The sequence below is a fragment of the Elephas maximus genome, chromosome 23 (genome assembly GCF_024166365.1).
Source record: "Elephas maximus indicus isolate mEleMax1 chromosome 23, mEleMax1 primary haplotype, whole genome shotgun sequence".
Lineage (NCBI taxonomy): Eukaryota > Metazoa > Chordata > Mammalia > Proboscidea > Elephantidae > Elephas > Elephas maximus.
The window spans coordinates 350502-367134 of NC_064841.1; the positions used below are offsets into that span (position 1 = coordinate 350502).

The window sequence follows — 16633 nt, forward strand, 5'->3', positions numbered from 1 at the left end:
GGTCCCCAAACCTTCTGTTGGCCCAGGACAGGAACCATTCCCAAAGGCTACTCATCAGACATGGAAGGGACTGGACAATGGGCTGGAGAGAGATGCTGATGAAGAGTGAGCTACTTGTATCAGGTGGACACTTGAGACTATATTGGCATCTCCTGTCTGGAGGGGAGATGGGAGGGTAGAGAGGGTTAGCAACTGGCAAAATGGTCAGGAAAGGAGAGACTGGAAGAAGGGAGCGGGCTGACTCATTAGGGGGAGAGTAAATGGGAGTATGTAGTAAGGTGTATATAAGTTTATACGTGACAGACTGACTTGATTTGTAAACTTTCACAATAAAAATTATTAAAAAAAAAATAATACAAAGGTCAACGATTTATTGAGTGCCCAGTCTGTGCAAAAAGCTGGCCTCCCTGTCCTGGTGTATGTCTTCTATAAGGTCATGGAATGCAAGAGTAATTTTGGTACTAGTCAGAAAAATCAGTGTTAGGTATTTTCAGACAGGAAATATCAGTAATCTAATATGCCATTTCCTTAAAAAAAGGAATAGGTGATAGATAATTTCTGAGCCCCTCATTTCTGGTTCAAGAGTTATTTGGTTAATCTCTTTGTTGATGGATTCATTCATTATATTCAACAGTTGTTTATTACGTGGGTACCACGTGCCATGTAATATGCTCTCATTTAATGAAACAGACCTGGATAAAGTAATGATCCAAGGATTAGCTTAAAGAAATGAATTTTAAAAAGTACATTCAAATTAGTTTTAGAAAGCTGTAATAGCACAGTTGCATTCAAAATAATCTTATTACATAGAAAAATGGCCCAGTGGTAAATATAAAATAAAAAGGAAAGTCTGAGGAAAAGTCGATGGTGCTAGTAGAATGGTTAAAGGAAAGTGGTAGCTTATGGTTGAGGATGTAGGAAATGATGAGAGGAAGAAAGTTATTAAAATGAAAGAAAATGTCAAAGTAGGTCGCTTTGTAGAGTTCCTCATATGGTTACTGAGTTGGTTAAATTTAACAGATGCTGGTTGTGTAAAAGGATTGCTGGAGGTAAAAATGTGTGTAAGGCCTGGCTCCCTGCCCTGAAGGAAGTCACAGCCCAGTGGGAGATGCCTAACGGAGCTACAGGTCAGGTACACAGCGTGTGCGGCCGTAACGGAGCTACAGGTCAGGTACACAGCGTGTGCGGCCGTAACGGAGCTACAGGTCAGGTACACAGTGTGGTGTGTGGCCCTAACGGAGCTACAGGTCAGGTACACAGCGTGTGCGGCCGTAACGGAGCTACAGGTCAGGTACACAGCGTGTGCGGCCCTAACGGAGCTACAGGTCAGGTACACAGTGTGGTGTGCAGCCGTAACGGAGCTACAGGTCAGGTACACAGTGTGCGTGTGCGGCCGTAACGGAGCTTCAGGTCAGGTACACAGTGTGGTGTGCGACCCTAACGGAGCTACAGGTCAGGTACACAGTGTGCGTGTGCGGCCGTAACGGACCTACAGGTCAGGTACACAGTGTGGTGTGCGACCCTAACGGAGCTACAGGTCAGGTACACAGTGTGGTGTGCGACCCTAACGGAGCTACAGGTCAGGTACACAGCGTGTGCGGCCGTAACGGAGCTACAGGTCAGGTACACAGTGTGCGTGTGCGGCCGTAACGGACCTACAGGTCAGGTACACAGTGTGGTGTGCGGCCGTAACGGAGCTACAGGTCAGGTACACAGTGTGGTGTGCGACCCTAACGGAGCTACAGGTCAGGTACACAGCGTGTGCGGCCGTAACGGAGCTACAGGTCAGGTACACAGCGTGTGCGGCTGTAACGGAGCTACAGGTCAGGTACACAGTGTGCGTGTGCGGCCGTAACGGACCTACAGGTCAGGTACACAGTGTGGTGTGCGACCCTAACGGAGCTACAGGTCAGGTACTCAGTGTGGTGTGCGGCTGTAACGGAGCTACAGGTCAGGTACACAGTGTGGTGTGCGGCCCTAACGGAGCTACAGGTCAGGTACACAGTGTGGTGTGCGGCCGTAACGGACCTACAGGTCAGGTACACAGTGAGCGTGTGCGGCCGTAACGGAGCTACAGTTCAGGTACACAGTGAGCGTGTGCCGCCGTAACGGAGCTACAGGTCAGGTACACAGTGTGGTGTGCGGCCCTAACGGAGCTACAGGTCAGGTACACAGTGTGGTGTGCGGCCGTAACGGACCTACAGGTCAGGTACACAGTGTGGTGTGCGGCCGTAACGGACCTACAGGTCAGGTACACAGTGTGGTGTGCGGCGGTAACGGACCTACAGGTCAGGTACACAGTGAGCGTGTGCGGCCGTAACGGAGCTACAGGTCAGGTACACAGTGAGCGTGTGCGGCCGTAACGGAGCTACAGTTCAGGTACACAGTGTGCGTGTGGGGCCGTAACGGAGCTACACGTCAGGTACACAGTGTGGTGTGCGGCCGTAACGGAGCTACAGGTCAGGTACACAGTGTGGTGTGCGGCCGTAACGGAGCTACAGGTCAGGTACACAGTGTGGTGTGCGGCCCTAACGGAGCTACAGGTCAGGTACACAGTGTGGTGTGCGGCCGTAACGGAGCTACAGGTCAGGTACACAGTGTGGTGTGCGGCCCTAACGGAGCTACAGTTCAGGTACACAGTGTGCGTGTGGGGCCGTAACGGAGCTACAGGTCAGGTACACAGTGTGGTGTGCGGCCGTAACGGAGCTACAGGTCAGGTACACAGTGTGGTGTGCGGCCGTAACGGAGCTACAGGTCAGGTACACAGTGTGGTGTGCGGCCCTAACGGAGCTACAGGTCAGGTACACAGTGTGGTGTGCGGCCCTAACGGAGCTACAGGTCAGGTACACAGTGTGGTGTGCGGCCCTAACGGAGCTACAGGTCAGGTACACAGTGTGGTGTGCGGCTGTAACGGAGCTACAGGTCAGGTACACAGTGTGGTGTGCGGCCCTAACGGAGCTACAGGTCAGGTACACAGTGTGGTGTGCGGCTGTAACGGAGCTACAGGTCAGGTACACAGTGTGCGTGTGCCGCCGTAACGGAGCTATAGGTCAGGTACACAGTGTGGTGTGCCGCCGTAACGGAGCTACAGGTCAGGTACACAGTGAGCGTGTGCCGCCGTAACGGAGCTACAGGTCAGGTACACAGTGTGGTGTGCGGCCGTAACGGAGCTACAGGTCAGGTACACAGTGTGGTGTGCGACCCTAACGGAGCTACAGGTCAGGTACACAGTGTGGTGTGCGGCCCTAACGGAGCTACAGGTCAGGTACACAGTGTGGTGTGCGGCCGTAACGGAGCTACAGATCAGGTACACAGTGTGCGTGTGCCGCCGTAACGGAGCTACAGGTCAGGTACACAGTGTGCGTGTGCGGCCGTAACGGACCTACAGGTCAGGTACACAGTGAGCGTGTGCGGCCGTAACGGACCTACAGGTCAGGTACACAGTGAGCGTGTGCGGCCGTAACGGAGCTACAGGTCAGGTACACAGTGTGGTGTGCGGCCCTAAGGGAGCTACAGGTCAGGTACACAGTGTGCGTGTGCGGCCCTAAGGGAGCTACAGGTCAGGTACACAGTGTGGTGTGCGGCTGTAACGGAGCTACAGGTCAGGTACACAGTGTGCGTGTGCGGCCGTAACGGAGCTACAGGTCAGGTACACAGTGTGCGTGTGCGGCCGTAACGGACCTACAGGTCAGGTACACAGTGTGCGTGTGCGGCCGTAACGGAGCTACAGGTCAGGTACACAGTGTGCGTGTGCGGCCCTAACGGAGCTACAGGTCAGGTACACAGTGTGCATGTGTGGAAGAGGGGGAAGGACTTTGTTGCTGGGAGTGGGTAGGTGGTCAGTGCAGTAAGCAGAGGGTGCTAGCTGTTAAACGTCTTAAAGCTGTCTTAATTATCTGACTTAAATTACGTCTTTAATGGATTGTTATTATTAGATCGGAGTATTTAGGAGTTAAAAGTGAATTTAAACAAAATAAATCCTCTGAGCCAAAGTTTGATTAGGCAGCTAATGTTCATGCCACATTATTCTTTTACTGCAGAAATAACTTCTTTTTTTAATTTGGGGAAAAATTTCTAGTTTCATTGTACTTTATTATATTTATTACTCACTAAAAAAAAAAAAAAAAAAAACTAGACTTCTTGATCCTTCCAAACTGCACTGATCCTTTGGCTTTCTGTAGCACTTACTCTGCACACTGGTTTGTTCTCTTGACAGCTCTTACATAGTTTGCTTATTTCTTTTAAAATTTAAAGTTCTTTACTTTTTTGATTATATATGTGTGTAAACTTCTTGAGAACAACAAAGTAGCTGGCTTCTTTTTGCCTTTCTGTACCTGGCACGGTATAAAATCATGTAAGACAGGTGTTTTAAAACCTGAGATTATCCATTGTCTTAGTTATCTAGTGCTGCTGTAACAAATACCACAAGTGAATGGCTTTAACAAGGAGAAATTTATTCTCTCACAGTCTTGGAGGCTAGAAGTCCAAATTCAGGGCACCAGCCCAGCAGAAGGCATTCTTTCTCTGTCGACTCCGGAGGGGGTCCTCATCATCAATCTTCCCTGGGTCTAGGAGCTTCTTCGTGCAGGAAACCCAGGTCCAAAGGACGTGCTCTGCTCCTGGCACTGCTTTCTTGGTGGTATGCAGTCCCCACGTCTCTCTGCTTGCTTCTCTTTTATACGTCAGAAGAGATTGTCTCAAGATGCGATCGAATCTCATAGATTGAGTCCTGCCTCATTAACGTGACTGCTGCTAATCCCATCTCATCAACATCATAGAGACAGGATTTACAACACACAGGAAAATGACATAAGATGACAAAATGGTGCACAGGCACACAATACTGGGAATCATGGCCTAGCCAAATTGATATACATATTTTTTGGGGACACACAGTTCACTCATTTTGTTACCTATTTTGTTCCTCTCCTCTACAGCTGTTTCAGCTTTTCTAGAGCCTTTAAAAAGAGCACAAGACTACAGAACTCTGCTTAAATAAGTCTTTCTTGATGTTTCTCCTGGTTCCTCTTGGCCATATCCCAGGAGATTTTTATTGTCTCTCTGAACTATGATACCACTGTATTCAAATGTCTGTAATAGCACCTATCTCAGAGTTTTATAATTTTGTTTTTGTGTCTGTTTTCCAATAGATTTGAATGTTCCCTGAGAGTAAGAATAACTATGTGTTATTTACCCTGGTGTCTCCACTGTGTAACACTTTGGTAACTAGTTGTAAGTAATCAATAAATATTTGTTAGCTAAATAAATTGGTTTAATAAAATATAATTTCTTCTAGGTAAATTTCATCTGATTTCCAAGTTGGGAAGAGTGGAAAAAAGTGTAGAAGCTCACTGTGGAGCGGTACTTGCAGGAAGATGGAATTATGAAGGGACAGCATTGGTTACAGGCAAGTTATCTGCAGAAATGATGTTTCAAATGCAGTTTTTTTTGAAAAATTTCCAAAGGAGAAAAATATTTTCATTTAGCTATACTGTAGTGTCCTTTACTATCTAATAGCAAATAATTGGTACAGAATTGCTCTAGACTTCTATATAAATGTAATCATTAGTAATGCCATGTTAATTGTTAGTTTTCTTTGTGACTTATGGAGAATGTTCAGTCAAAGAAGGCTTTGGTACAGTCAAGTATGGAGAAAATATTCTCATTTAACAGACCTCTACTCTCTTACATCTTCCATCCCCTACCCTATTCCAAGGATTCATATCTTCATCTATTGTATTATCTTTGGCTGCATAACAAATAATCCAACAGTTAGCAGCTTAAAATAATAAACATGTATTATCTCACAGTTTCTGTGAGTCAGGAAGCGGCTTAGCTGGGTGGGCCTGTTTGACTGAGTCTATCGTGATGTTGCAGTCAAGATGTTGGATGGGGCTGCAGTCACATAGGCATGTCTGGGGCTGGAGTGGCGTCTTCCACAATGGCTCACTGACATGACTGTTGGTAAGAGGCATTAGTTCGTCCCTGGCTGTTGTCAGGAGACCTCAGCTCTTGGACACAAGTCTCTACATAGGGCTGTTTGAGTGTTCTCACAACATGGCAACTGGCTGTCCAAGAGTGAATGATCCAAGGGAGAGCAAGATAGAAGCCACCATATCTCGTATTAGCCACCCTTAGAAGTCATACTCCATCATTTCCACCACATTCTTTTCACTAGCAAGTCACTGAGTACAGCCCACGCTTATGAAGAGGAAAATTAAGATCTATCTCTTGAAGTAGGAATAACAAAGAATTTATGGACATGTTTTAAAACTATCACGCCTGTCCTCTAGGCCTTCTCTAGGACTTTTCTCAGGGAGTTGACCCTTCTCTCACCTATCTTCGCCTTGTTCTTTTCCAGTGGTTTGTTTTTCAGCATATAAATGTGTTCAGATGTTGCCCATTTTAAAAATTAACCAGAAAGAAATCCCTCCCTTAAGGAAGCAACTCTCTCTAGCTACAACGTCATCTTTCTTTTTTCCCTTTTTAGCTAAGCTGTTTAAAAAGGTAGTTTACTACTTCATTCAGTCCCCAACTCACTGGAATTTGGCTGCAGCTTTTCTTATTACACTGAAAGCACTTTTGTTAGAATTCTGAGATGAAGACTGCCTTGAAATAGAAACATTATTTGAATAGTATAGTTATGTCTTCTGAGATTGAATCAATGAGGAAAACTGAAGAATTGATGCCTTTGATTTGTGGTGTTGGCAAAGAATATTCAGTATACCATATACTGCCAAAAGAACGGACAAATATATCTTGGAAGAAGTACAGCTAGAATACTCCTTAGAAGCAAGCATGGCAAGACTTCGTCTCACATACTTTGGACATGTTATAAGGAGGGATCAATCCCTGGAGAAGGACATCATGCTTGTTAAAGTACAGGGTCAGTGAAAAAGAGGAAGACCCTCGATGAGATGGATTCACACAGTGGCTGCAACAATGAGCTCAGGCATAACAACTGTAAGGATGGCGCAGGACTGGGCAGTGTTTCGTTCTGTTGTACGTAGGGCTGCTATGAGTTGGAACTGACTTGATGGCACCTAACAACAACGACAAGATTGAAAGAAAAAAATAAAATTTTCATCATGGAAGTTAAGCTACTTTATTAAAATTGTTTTAAAGTAATTTGTGTTAAACAGTTGTAATGCACTCTGTCATTTAAGTAGAGTAAATTGTGTTTGAATCTTAAATGTGCATTAATATAGATACTGTTGATAGTTACATGTAAACGTTTCAATTTGTTTTCTATAAAAATATCAATTATTTTCTCTCCACAGTTGGAGAAGATGGACAAATAAAAATCTGGTCAAAGACTGGGATGCTAAGATCAACTTTAGCTCAGCAAGGTATGTTTTATAATCAATAATTTTATTTTTTCAAAAATTATAGAATACAAAAATGTCTTCACATTTTTCTTTGAAAACAGCCTAATAGAGTTTTTGAGACAATTTGGTAAGGTTCAAAACCTGAAATCTTTTATTTCTATTTACACTTTTTCCCCTTACTTTCCATGTTGCCTGTTGGACCACTGTAGCCATATTATTCTAGCCAAGAATTATAAGAAATACTCAAGGGCTTTTTTCTTTATACGTTAGTTAATCTGTGTGAAGGTGATTATAGGCTAAATAATTCTGAAGTTTTTGAACCGGAATAGGGTTGTGATTCTAGTTATATGAATACTATTGTGAGAAAACTTTATAATATTAGTGCCCGTTATAAATTTATGTTGTATGTGTGGTTTCTGTACTAATGGAAGGGAGCAGACACGCTGAGGATTCAAAACTTGGTAAACCAAAAACTGTTCAGGAGCATCCCAGTTTTCCATGTTAGTGGAAAAAAGTGGCCATAAAATCATTCTTGTTAGAATTTAGTCTGCTTATGATTTTTTTTTTTCCTGTATAGCAGATTTATTTTCCTAGTTGGGTTTTACCTAGCAATAATAATGCAGCTTTAATGTTGGTCTGAGCACATATCAGCTGATTTTGAGGTACAGGTTGCCGAAAAGCTCGTAGACTGTTTTTTAGGATTATACAATAAAGTTGTATTGTGAAGTCTCTCCAATGACTAACTTTCCAAAATTTTTCAGATTTTATTTTTAAATTGTTTTTACTTTCAGGGTAATGTTAAAATTACTTATAGTTCTTTGAGCTACACATTAATCGAATGTTGGCTTTGGTAACCAGAAGTATTAGGCATTGGTTATCTCCTAAGGTTAAATCTTTGCTACAGATAACTTCCAACGGGATTATTTATCCAGGAGCAGAAAATTGACAGTTCATGGAAGCATTCACGGATGATTTTCAGTTAGGAAAAAAATGTTACTTTATTAATAAAACGTACCTTAAAAAAAAATCTTACTTTAATCTCCTAGTGGACATGGGAATTTACTTTTGGCTCTATAGATTTTTCTATTCGGATAATTATTGGCATTCTCACTGTGGTGTCTGGCTTATGAACAATTGACAGAATTCTTCCTGAGATCACTGGCCCCATGGAAGGACTGCAGGGACCCTTAGTAGTGGTACCGAAGCCACAGTTCTTTTCAGCTATTGATGCTGCTGAGATGTAGCCTTTATTTCTTTTTTCTTCCTTCTACTAAGTTTGTTGCCTACGGAAGACACGGATCTTCAGAGAAATTTTGAACGCTTATCCCACTGTGGAAACCCTGGTGGTGTAGTGGTTAAGTGCTACTGCTTCTAACCAAGATGTCAGCAGTTCAAATCCGCCAGGCACTCCTTGGAAACTCTGTGGGGGCACTTCTACTCTGTCCTATAGGATCGCTATGAGTCGGAATTGACTCGACGGCAGTGGGTTTGGGTTTTGGTTTTATCCCACTATACACCATATAAGATCTGAATTCTTGGCTGAGACCCTTTACCAGTATCCCCCTAAGGCTTCTTCAATTTCCTTAAATCTCCCCAGTCATCTCCTTTCCTTTTACTACCCCTTGATCCACCCTTTTAGGCTTTCCAGAGTCCAAAGCTGAAACTTGGAATAAGTTTTAATATAAATATCATAAATCAGAAAGACTGATACAGTTCTCTTAGTTCAGTACTATAGTTTTCTTGGAGCCCTAGGGGCGTAGTGGTTAAGATCGTGGCTGCTGACGAAAGGCCGGTGATTCAAACCCACCAGGTGCTCCTTGAAAATCATATGGGGACAGTTCTATTGTGTCCTGTAGGGTGGCTATGAGTTGAAATCAGTGGAATAGTTTCCCTATACGTGGGTCTGGAAACCAAACTGCTATTTATTTTACTCTGATGAAGAAAATATATGCAGTTTCCAAACTTGCAAAGACAGTTTGAAGGTGCAGTGTACTCATAAATTAAGGACTTCGTATAAATCAGAGGTTACAAATAAGTTGTTAAGGCCTGTCATCTGCATGTAAACCACTAGTAGCACAGTACAGGCCTGACATTAAAAATCAGTCAGATTTTCACATTTTACATACGAATTTGGACTTCCGGTTCCTCTTGAAAACGGGGACGTCTTGTAGCGTTGGCCTGTTTTCCTGCGTGAATACAGTCAGCTGGGGTTCAGTAGTGGCTGCTCCATTTTTAGTCGCATCTTCAGCTTCTCTGTGTCTCCTTATTTTTCTTTTTCTCCATCAACTTCACTCATTTATAGTACACGGTAGAACATCACACATTCCTGGAGAGATTTTGCAACCCCTGCTTTCAATAATAGTGAACATAAAATTCGATCGTTAATATATACCTTGCAGAGAACCCTTGAATCTTTTCACTTCAATTTTTAATATGTGATAATTCACATGGTTCAGAATTTAAAACTCAAAAAAGTATGTAAATTTACTTTATATCCTTTTTTACCTTTTAAACACTATCCCTCTCTCCAGTGTTATCCCTGTCTTCCAACTACTGAGCTCACATTCCCAGGGGCAACTTAATGTTACCATTTTTTTGTACAGGAGCAAATATATACCGTATGTAAATATCACCTATATAGTCTTTTTATTTATTTATTGTGCTTTAGGTGAAAGTTTACAGCTCAAGTTAATTTCTCATACAAAAATTTATATACACATTGTTATGTCACCCCAGTTGCAATCCCTGTAATGTGACAGCACACTCCCTCTTTCCATCCGGGGTTTCCCGTGTGCATTCAACCAGCTCCTGTCCCTTTCTGCCTTTTCATCCCACCTCCAAACAGGAGGTGCCCGTTTAGTCTTGTGTATCTACTTGAAGTAAGAAGCACACTCTTCATGAGTATTATTTTATGTTTTATAGTCCAATGTAATCTTTGTCTGAAGAGTTGACTTCGGGAATGGTTTTAGTTCTGGGCTAACAGAGAGCCCAGGGGCTATGTCTTCTGCGGTTCCTCTAGTCTCAGCGAGACCGTTAAGTCTGGTCTTTTTTATGAGGATTTGAGTTCTGTACCCCACTTTTCTCCAGCTCCATCAGGGACTCTGGTGTGTTCCCTGTCAGGGTGGTCATTGGTGGTAGCCAGGCACCATCTAGTTTTTCTGGTCTCAGGATGATAGAGTCTCTGTTTTATGTGGCCCCTTTGTCTCTTGGGCTAATATTTTCCTTATGCCTTTGGTGTTCTTCATTCTCCTTTGCTCCAGGTGGGTTGAGACCAATTGATGTGTCTTAGATGGCCGCTCGCAAGCTTTTAAGACCTCCGACACCAATCACCAAAGTGGGATGCAGAACATTTTCTTAATAAACTTTGTTATGCCAGTTGACCTAGATGTCCCCTGAAACTGTGGTCCCCAGACCCCTGTCCCTGCTACTCGGTTCCTCGAAGTGTTTGGTTGAGTTCAGGAAACTTCTTAGCTTTTGGATTAGTCCAGTTGTGCTGACTTCCCCTGTATTGTGTGGTGTCCTTCCCCTCACCTAAGATAATTCTTGTCTACTGTCTCCCTTATTCCCCACCCTTGTAACCATCAAAAAAATGTTCTCTTATGTGTTTAGACCTTTTCTTGAGTTCTTATAATAGTGGTCTCATACAATATTTGTCCTTTTGCAACTGACTAATTTCACTTAGCATAATGCCTTCCAGATTCATCCATGTTGTGACATGTTTCACAGATTCCTCCTTGTTACTTTATCATTGCATGGTATTCCATTGTGTGTATATACCATAATTTGTTTATCCATTTGTCTGTTGATGGGCATCTAGGTTATTCCCATCTTTTTACTTTTGTGAACAGTGCTGTAATCAACATGGGTGTGCATGTTATCTATTCATGTGCCGGCTCTTATTTCTCTACTATATATTCCAAGGAGTGGGATTGCTGGATCATATGGTGCTTCTATTTCTAGCTTTTTAAGGAAGTGCCAAATCTTTTTCCAAAGTGGCTGTACCATTTTACACTCCCACCATCAGTGTATAAGTGTTCTAGTCCCTCCACAACTTCTCCAGCATTTATTATTTTGTGTTTTTTCGATTAATGCTAGCCTTGTTAGGGTGAGATGGTCTCTTTTGGTTTGCATTTGTCTAATGGCTAATGATCGTGAATATTTCCTCATGTATCTGTTAGATGCCTGTATGTCTTTGGCAAAGTGCCTGTTTATATCCTTTGCCCATTTTTTAATTGGGTTATTTGATTTTTTTTTGTTGAGATTTTGCAGTATCTTGTAGATTTTAGAGATTAGACCCTGATCAGATACGTTGTAGCCAAAAATATTTTTCCCAGTCTGTAGGTTGTCTTTTTACTTTTGGTGAAGCCTTTTGATGAACATAAGTGTTTGATTTTTAGGAGCTCCCAGTTATCTAGTTTCTCTTCTGATGTTTGTGCATTGTTATGTTTTGTATACTGTTTATGCCATGTATTAGGGCTCCTAGCGTTGTTCCTATTTTTTCTTCATTAATCTTTATCGTTTTAGATTTTATATTTAGGCCTTTGATCCATTTTGAATTAGTTTTTGTACATAGTGTGAGGTATGGGTCTTGTTTCATTTTTTTGCAGATGGATATCCAGTTATGCCAGCACCATTTGTTAAAGAGACTGTCTTTTCCCCATTTAAAGGACTTTCAGCTGCTCCTATGTGGATGGATTTATGTCTGGATTCTTAATTCTGTTCCATTGGTCTATGTATCTGTTGTTGTACCAGTACCAGGCTATTTTGACTGCGGTGGCGGTATAATAGGTTCTAAAATCAGGTAGTGTGAGGCCTCCCACTTTGTTCTTCTTCAGTAATGCTTTACTTCTCTGGGGCCTCTTTCCTTTCCATGTGAAGTTGGTGATTTATTCCTCCTCTCATTAAAAAATGTTGTTGGAATTTGGGTCAAGATTGCATTGTATCTGTAGATTGCTTTGGATAGAATTCACGTTTCACAATATTGAGTCTTCCTATCCATGAGCAAGTTACGTTTTTCCACTTACGTACATCTCTTTTGGTTTCTTACTGTAGCATCTTGTAGTTGTCTTTGTATAGGCATTTTACATCTCTGGTTAGATTTATTCCTAAGTATTTTATCTTCTTGGGGGCTTCTGTAAATGGTATTGATTTGGTGATTTCCTCTTTGAAGCTCAACTGATTTTTGTATGTTTATCTTGTATCCTGAAACTTTGCTGAAATCTTCTATTAGTTCCAGTATTTTCTTGTGGATCCTTTGGGGATTTCTGTGTAAGACCTTATCAATGAATATAGGGATCCTTTTACTTCTTCCTTACCAATTTGGATACCATTTATTTCTTTTTTCCAGCCTAATTTGTCCTGGCTAGGACTTCCAGCACAATGTTGAATAAGACTGGTGATAAAGGGCATCTTTGTCTGTTTCTGGTTCTCAAGGGGAATGCTTTCAGACTCTCTCCATTTAGGGTGATGTTGGCTGTTGGCTTTGTATAAATGCCTTTTATTATATTGAGGAATTTCCCTTCTTTTCCTATATTGCTGAGAGTTTTTATTATGAATGGGTTTTGGACTTTATTAAATACCTTTTTTGCATGAATTAATAAGATCATGTGGTTCTTGTCCTTTGTTTTATTTATATGATAGGTTACATTGGTTGTTTTTCTAATGTTGAACCATCCCTGCATACCTGGTATGATTCTCAATTGGTCATGGTGTATTATTGTTTTGATATGTTGTTGAATTCTATTGGCTAGAATTTCATTGAGGATTTTTCCACCTATGTTCATGAGGGATACTGGTCTATAATTTTCTTTTTCTTTTTTGGGGTGCCTTTACCTGATTTTGGTATCAGGGTTATGCTGGCTTCATAGAATGAGTTTGGGAGTGTTCCATCCTTTTCCATGCTCTGAAATACCTGTAGTATTACTGGTGTTACTCTGAAAGTTTGGTAGAATTCTCCAGTGAAGCCGACAGGGCTGGGGTTTTTTTTGTTGGAAGTTTTTAAATTATCTTTTCAATCTCCTCTTTTTTTATGGGTTTATTTATTTCTACCTCTGTTTGTGTTAGTTTAGGTAGGTAATGTGTTTTTAGAAATTTGTCCATTTCTTCTAGATTTTCAGATTTGTTGGAGTACAATTTTTCATAGTATTCTGATATGATTCTTTTAATTTTAGTTGAGTCTGTTTTGATATCACCCATCTCATTTCTTATTCAGGTTATTTGCTTCCTTTCCTGTTTTTCTTTTGTCAGTTTGGCCGGTGGTTTATTGTTTTTGTTGATCTTTTCAAAGAACCAGCTTTTGGTCTTGTTAGCTCTTTCAATTGTTTTCCTATCTCTACTTCACTTATTTCTGCTCTAATTTTTATTATTTCTTTTCTTCTGGTCCCCGTGGCCTTCTTTTGCTACTCTCTTTCTATTTGTTTGAGTTGTAGGGTTAGTGGTTTGATTTTGACCCTTTCTTCTTTTTGGATGTGTGCATTTATTGCTATAAATTGACCTCTGAGCACTGCTTTTGCTGTGTTCCAAAGATTCTGGTAGAAAGTGTTTTCATTCTCATTTGATTCTGTGAATTTCTTTATTCTGTCCTTGATTTCTTCTATAACTCAGTAGTTTTTGAGCATGGTGTTGTTCAGTTTTTGATTTTTTTCCCATTACTGATTTCTACTTTTATGGCTTTATGGTCAGAAAAGATGCTTTGTAATATTCCAGTGTTTTGGGTTCCATTAAGGCTTGTTTTGTGGCCTAATATATGGGTTTTTTTTTTTTTTTTTTGGAGAATGTTCCATGTGTGTTGGAAAAAAAAGTATACTTGGCTGCCGTTGGGTAGAGTGTTCTGTATATGCCTATGAGATCAAGTTGGTTGATTGTGGCATTTAGATCTTCCATGTCTTTATTGAGCTTTTTTCTGGATGTTCTGTCCTTCACCAAAAGTGTGTGTTGGAGCCTCCTACTGTTATCGTGGAGCTACCTGTTTCTCTTTTCAGTGCTGTTAGGGTTTGTTTTATGTATTTTGGAGCCCTGTAATTGGGTGTGTAAATATTTATGATGGATATGTCCTCCTGGTGTATTGACCCTTTAATTATTATATAGTGCCCTTCCTTATCCTTTTTGGTGGATTTTGCTTTCAAGTCTATTTTGTCAGACAATAATATTGCCTCTCCTGCTCTTTTTTTATTGTTGTTTGTTTGATGTATTTTTTTTTTTTTCCATCCTTTGAGTTTTAGTTTGCGTCTTTGAGTTGAGGGTGTGTCTCTTGTAGGCAGCATATAGATGGGTTATGTTTTTTAATCCACTCTGCCACTCTGTCTCTTTATTGGTGCATTTAGTCTATTTACATTCAGCATATTATTAATAGGTATGAGTTTACTGCAGTCACTTGGATTTTTGTGTGTGTGTGTGTGTTGTTGACAGTTTTTTTTGTTCCACTTAATTTTCTGTGCTGAGTCATTTTTCTTCATGTATTTTCTTTTCCTTGTTGATTTCGTATTTGCTGAGTCTTTATGTTTTCCTTCTTTTTTATTTTGATGTGTAGGATTGTAGTTTCCTTAATATTTACCCCTGTTTTTCTAAGTTTAAACCCATCTTTTATTTCTTGATATGGCCTTGACTTCCTGTCCATATGAAAGATCTATTACTACATTATTTAGTCCCCCTTTTTGTTTTAATGTTGCCATCTTTTTTAGATTGATGTCCCTGTTTCCCCATTTTCAGTGTTTTAGCTTTGATTTATTTTTGTACCTTCCCTGTCTGGGTTACTATCGGGTTGTTCTGTCCTGTGTTCTAGTCTTGGGTTGTTATCTGATGTTACCGACTTTCTAACAGGAGGACTCCCTTTAGTATTTCTTGTAATTTTGGTTTGGTTTTTGCAAGTTCCCTTAACTTCTGTTTGTCTGAAAATGCCCTAATTTCACCATCATATTTGAGAGACAGTTTTGCTGGATATGTAATTTTTGGGCTGGCATTTTTTTTCCTTCAAGGATTTATGTATATATCATCCCATTGCCTTCTTGCCTGCGTGGTTTCTGCTGACTAGTCAGAGCTTAGTCTTATTCACTCTCCTTTGTACACGACTTTTTCTTTATCCCTAGCCACTTCTGAAAGTCTCTATTTTTGGTGTTGGCAAGTTTGATGATAATATGTCTTGGTGACTTTCTTTTGGGATCTACCTTGTGTGGGGTTCAATGAGCTTCGTAGATAGATATCTTCTCATCCTTCGTGGTATCAGGGAAGTTTTCTGCCGACAAATCTTCAACAATTCTCTTTGTGTTTTTTGTTTTCCCACTGTGTTCTGGTACTCCAGTCACTCGTAGGTTATTCCCCTTGGTAAAATCCCACATAATTCTTAGGGTTTCTTCATTTTTAAAAAATTTTATCTGAATTTTCCTCAGATAAATTGGTGTCAAGTGGTTTATCTTCAATCTCACTAATTCTGACTTCTGTTGCCTCAGTTCTGCTCCTGTGACTTTCTGTTGAATTGTCTAGTTCTGAAATCTTGCTGTTAATATTTTGGATTTTTATTTGCTGTCTCTCTATGGATTTTTGCAGCCTGTTAAATATGTTATCAGCTCTTGTATAATTTTCTTAAATTCCTCTGTTGCTTTGTCTGTGTCTTCCTTGGCTTGGTCTGCATTTTGCCTGACCTCCCTGATCTCCTGAAGAGCTCTGTATATTAATCTTTTGAATTCCACCTCCAGTAATTCCAAGATTTTCTCTTCCTTTGGGAGGTTTCTTGGCTTCTTGTTTTGTTCACTTGTTGAAGCCACATGGTCTGCCTCTTTATGTGATTTGATATTGACTGTTGTCTCTGAGCCATCAATAAGTTATTATATTTATTTACTTTATGTTTGCTTACTGTGTCTTAGCTTCTTGTTCTATTTTGTTTCGATATGCTCAAATAGTCTGGTCACGTGACCTATTTTGATTATTGGCGTCTTTGAAGCTCTCATGTCCTGTCACCAGGTGGTTAAAGCTGTTACTAGGTATGTGAGCCCAGGAGTCTGTTTACTTTTCTTGTGCGGATTCAGCTCAGGTGTCCAGGTCGTCAGTCACTGAGTGTGTGGTTCAGGCTCTCACCTGCAGTTCTAGATGGGCAGGGCTATGTATGGGTGATTGGAGTAGGCACAGGTATCTGACTGCAGTAGGGGGTTACGTGCTGAGCAAACTAGGGGGCTGACTGCTGCCTGAGTGCCTGGGTGGAAGGTGTATCCCTGTTCCCTACAGCACACAGGTAGGTGGGTTTTGCAAATGGACTTTGGGCACCCAGTGCTGTTGGCTGTAAGAACTGGGAGGCACCACGTACTCTGGGACCT

At 41.2% G+C, this 16633-nt stretch overlaps 2 protein-coding genes across 12 annotated transcripts in view; both read left to right on the plus strand.

The window, feature by feature from the left end:
- IFT80 (intraflagellar transport 80) overlaps nucleotides 1-16633 on the plus strand; it is a 147906-nt gene that overhangs the window by 24120 nt on the left and 107153 nt on the right. Inside the window, exons 4-5 of the mRNA XM_049867628.1 lie at nucleotides 5297-5407; nucleotides 7281-7349. Coding sequence (XP_049723585.1) covers nucleotides 5297-5407; nucleotides 7281-7349 — 180 coding nt within the window. The remainder of the gene's footprint in view (nucleotides 1-5296; nucleotides 5408-7280; nucleotides 7350-16633) is intronic.
- On the plus strand, nucleotides 295-5204 carry LOC126066504 (collagen alpha-1(I) chain-like). Of its 11 annotated transcripts, none has more exons than XM_049867624.1 (5): nucleotides 295-1330; nucleotides 2423-2501; nucleotides 2671-2939; nucleotides 3449-3468; nucleotides 3682-5204. In XM_049867624.1, the coding sequence occupies exons 1-4, from the start codon at nucleotides 992-994 to the stop codon at nucleotides 3461-3463; spliced, it is 702 nt and encodes a 233-aa protein (XP_049723581.1). In that variant the 5' UTR covers nucleotides 295-991; the 3' UTR covers nucleotides 3464-3468; nucleotides 3682-5204. The 11 variants fall into 11 exon arrangements, 10 of the variants coding, with proteins under 10 accessions (XP_049723581.1, XP_049723575.1, XP_049723574.1 ...); XM_049867618.1 differs by lacking the exon at nucleotides 2423-2501 and adding exons at nucleotides 1538-1618; nucleotides 1746-1784 and having other exon boundaries at nucleotides 295-1286; nucleotides 2797-3006; nucleotides 3219-5204; XM_049867617.1 differs by lacking the exon at nucleotides 2423-2501 and adding exons at nucleotides 1538-1579; nucleotides 1704-1784 and having other exon boundaries at nucleotides 295-1286; nucleotides 2797-3006; nucleotides 3219-5204.

What these genes read in the sequence shown, in the direction of transcription:
- LOC126066504 (XM_049867616.1), top strand. Translation starts at nt 992, where the DNA reads ATGGTTACTGAGTTGGTTAAATTTAACAGATGCTGGTTGTGTAAAAGG. An exon ending in CGGCCGTAACGGAGCTACAG is followed by an intron (nt 1,206 to 1,247) that starts GTCAGGTACACA and finishes ACGGAGCTACAG; the next exon opens with GTCAGGTACACAGCGTGTGC. An exon ending in CTAACGGAGCTACAGGTCAG is followed by an intron (nt 1,331 to 2,422) that starts GTACACAGTGTG and finishes GCTACACGTCAG; the next exon opens with GTACACAGTGTGGTGTGCGG.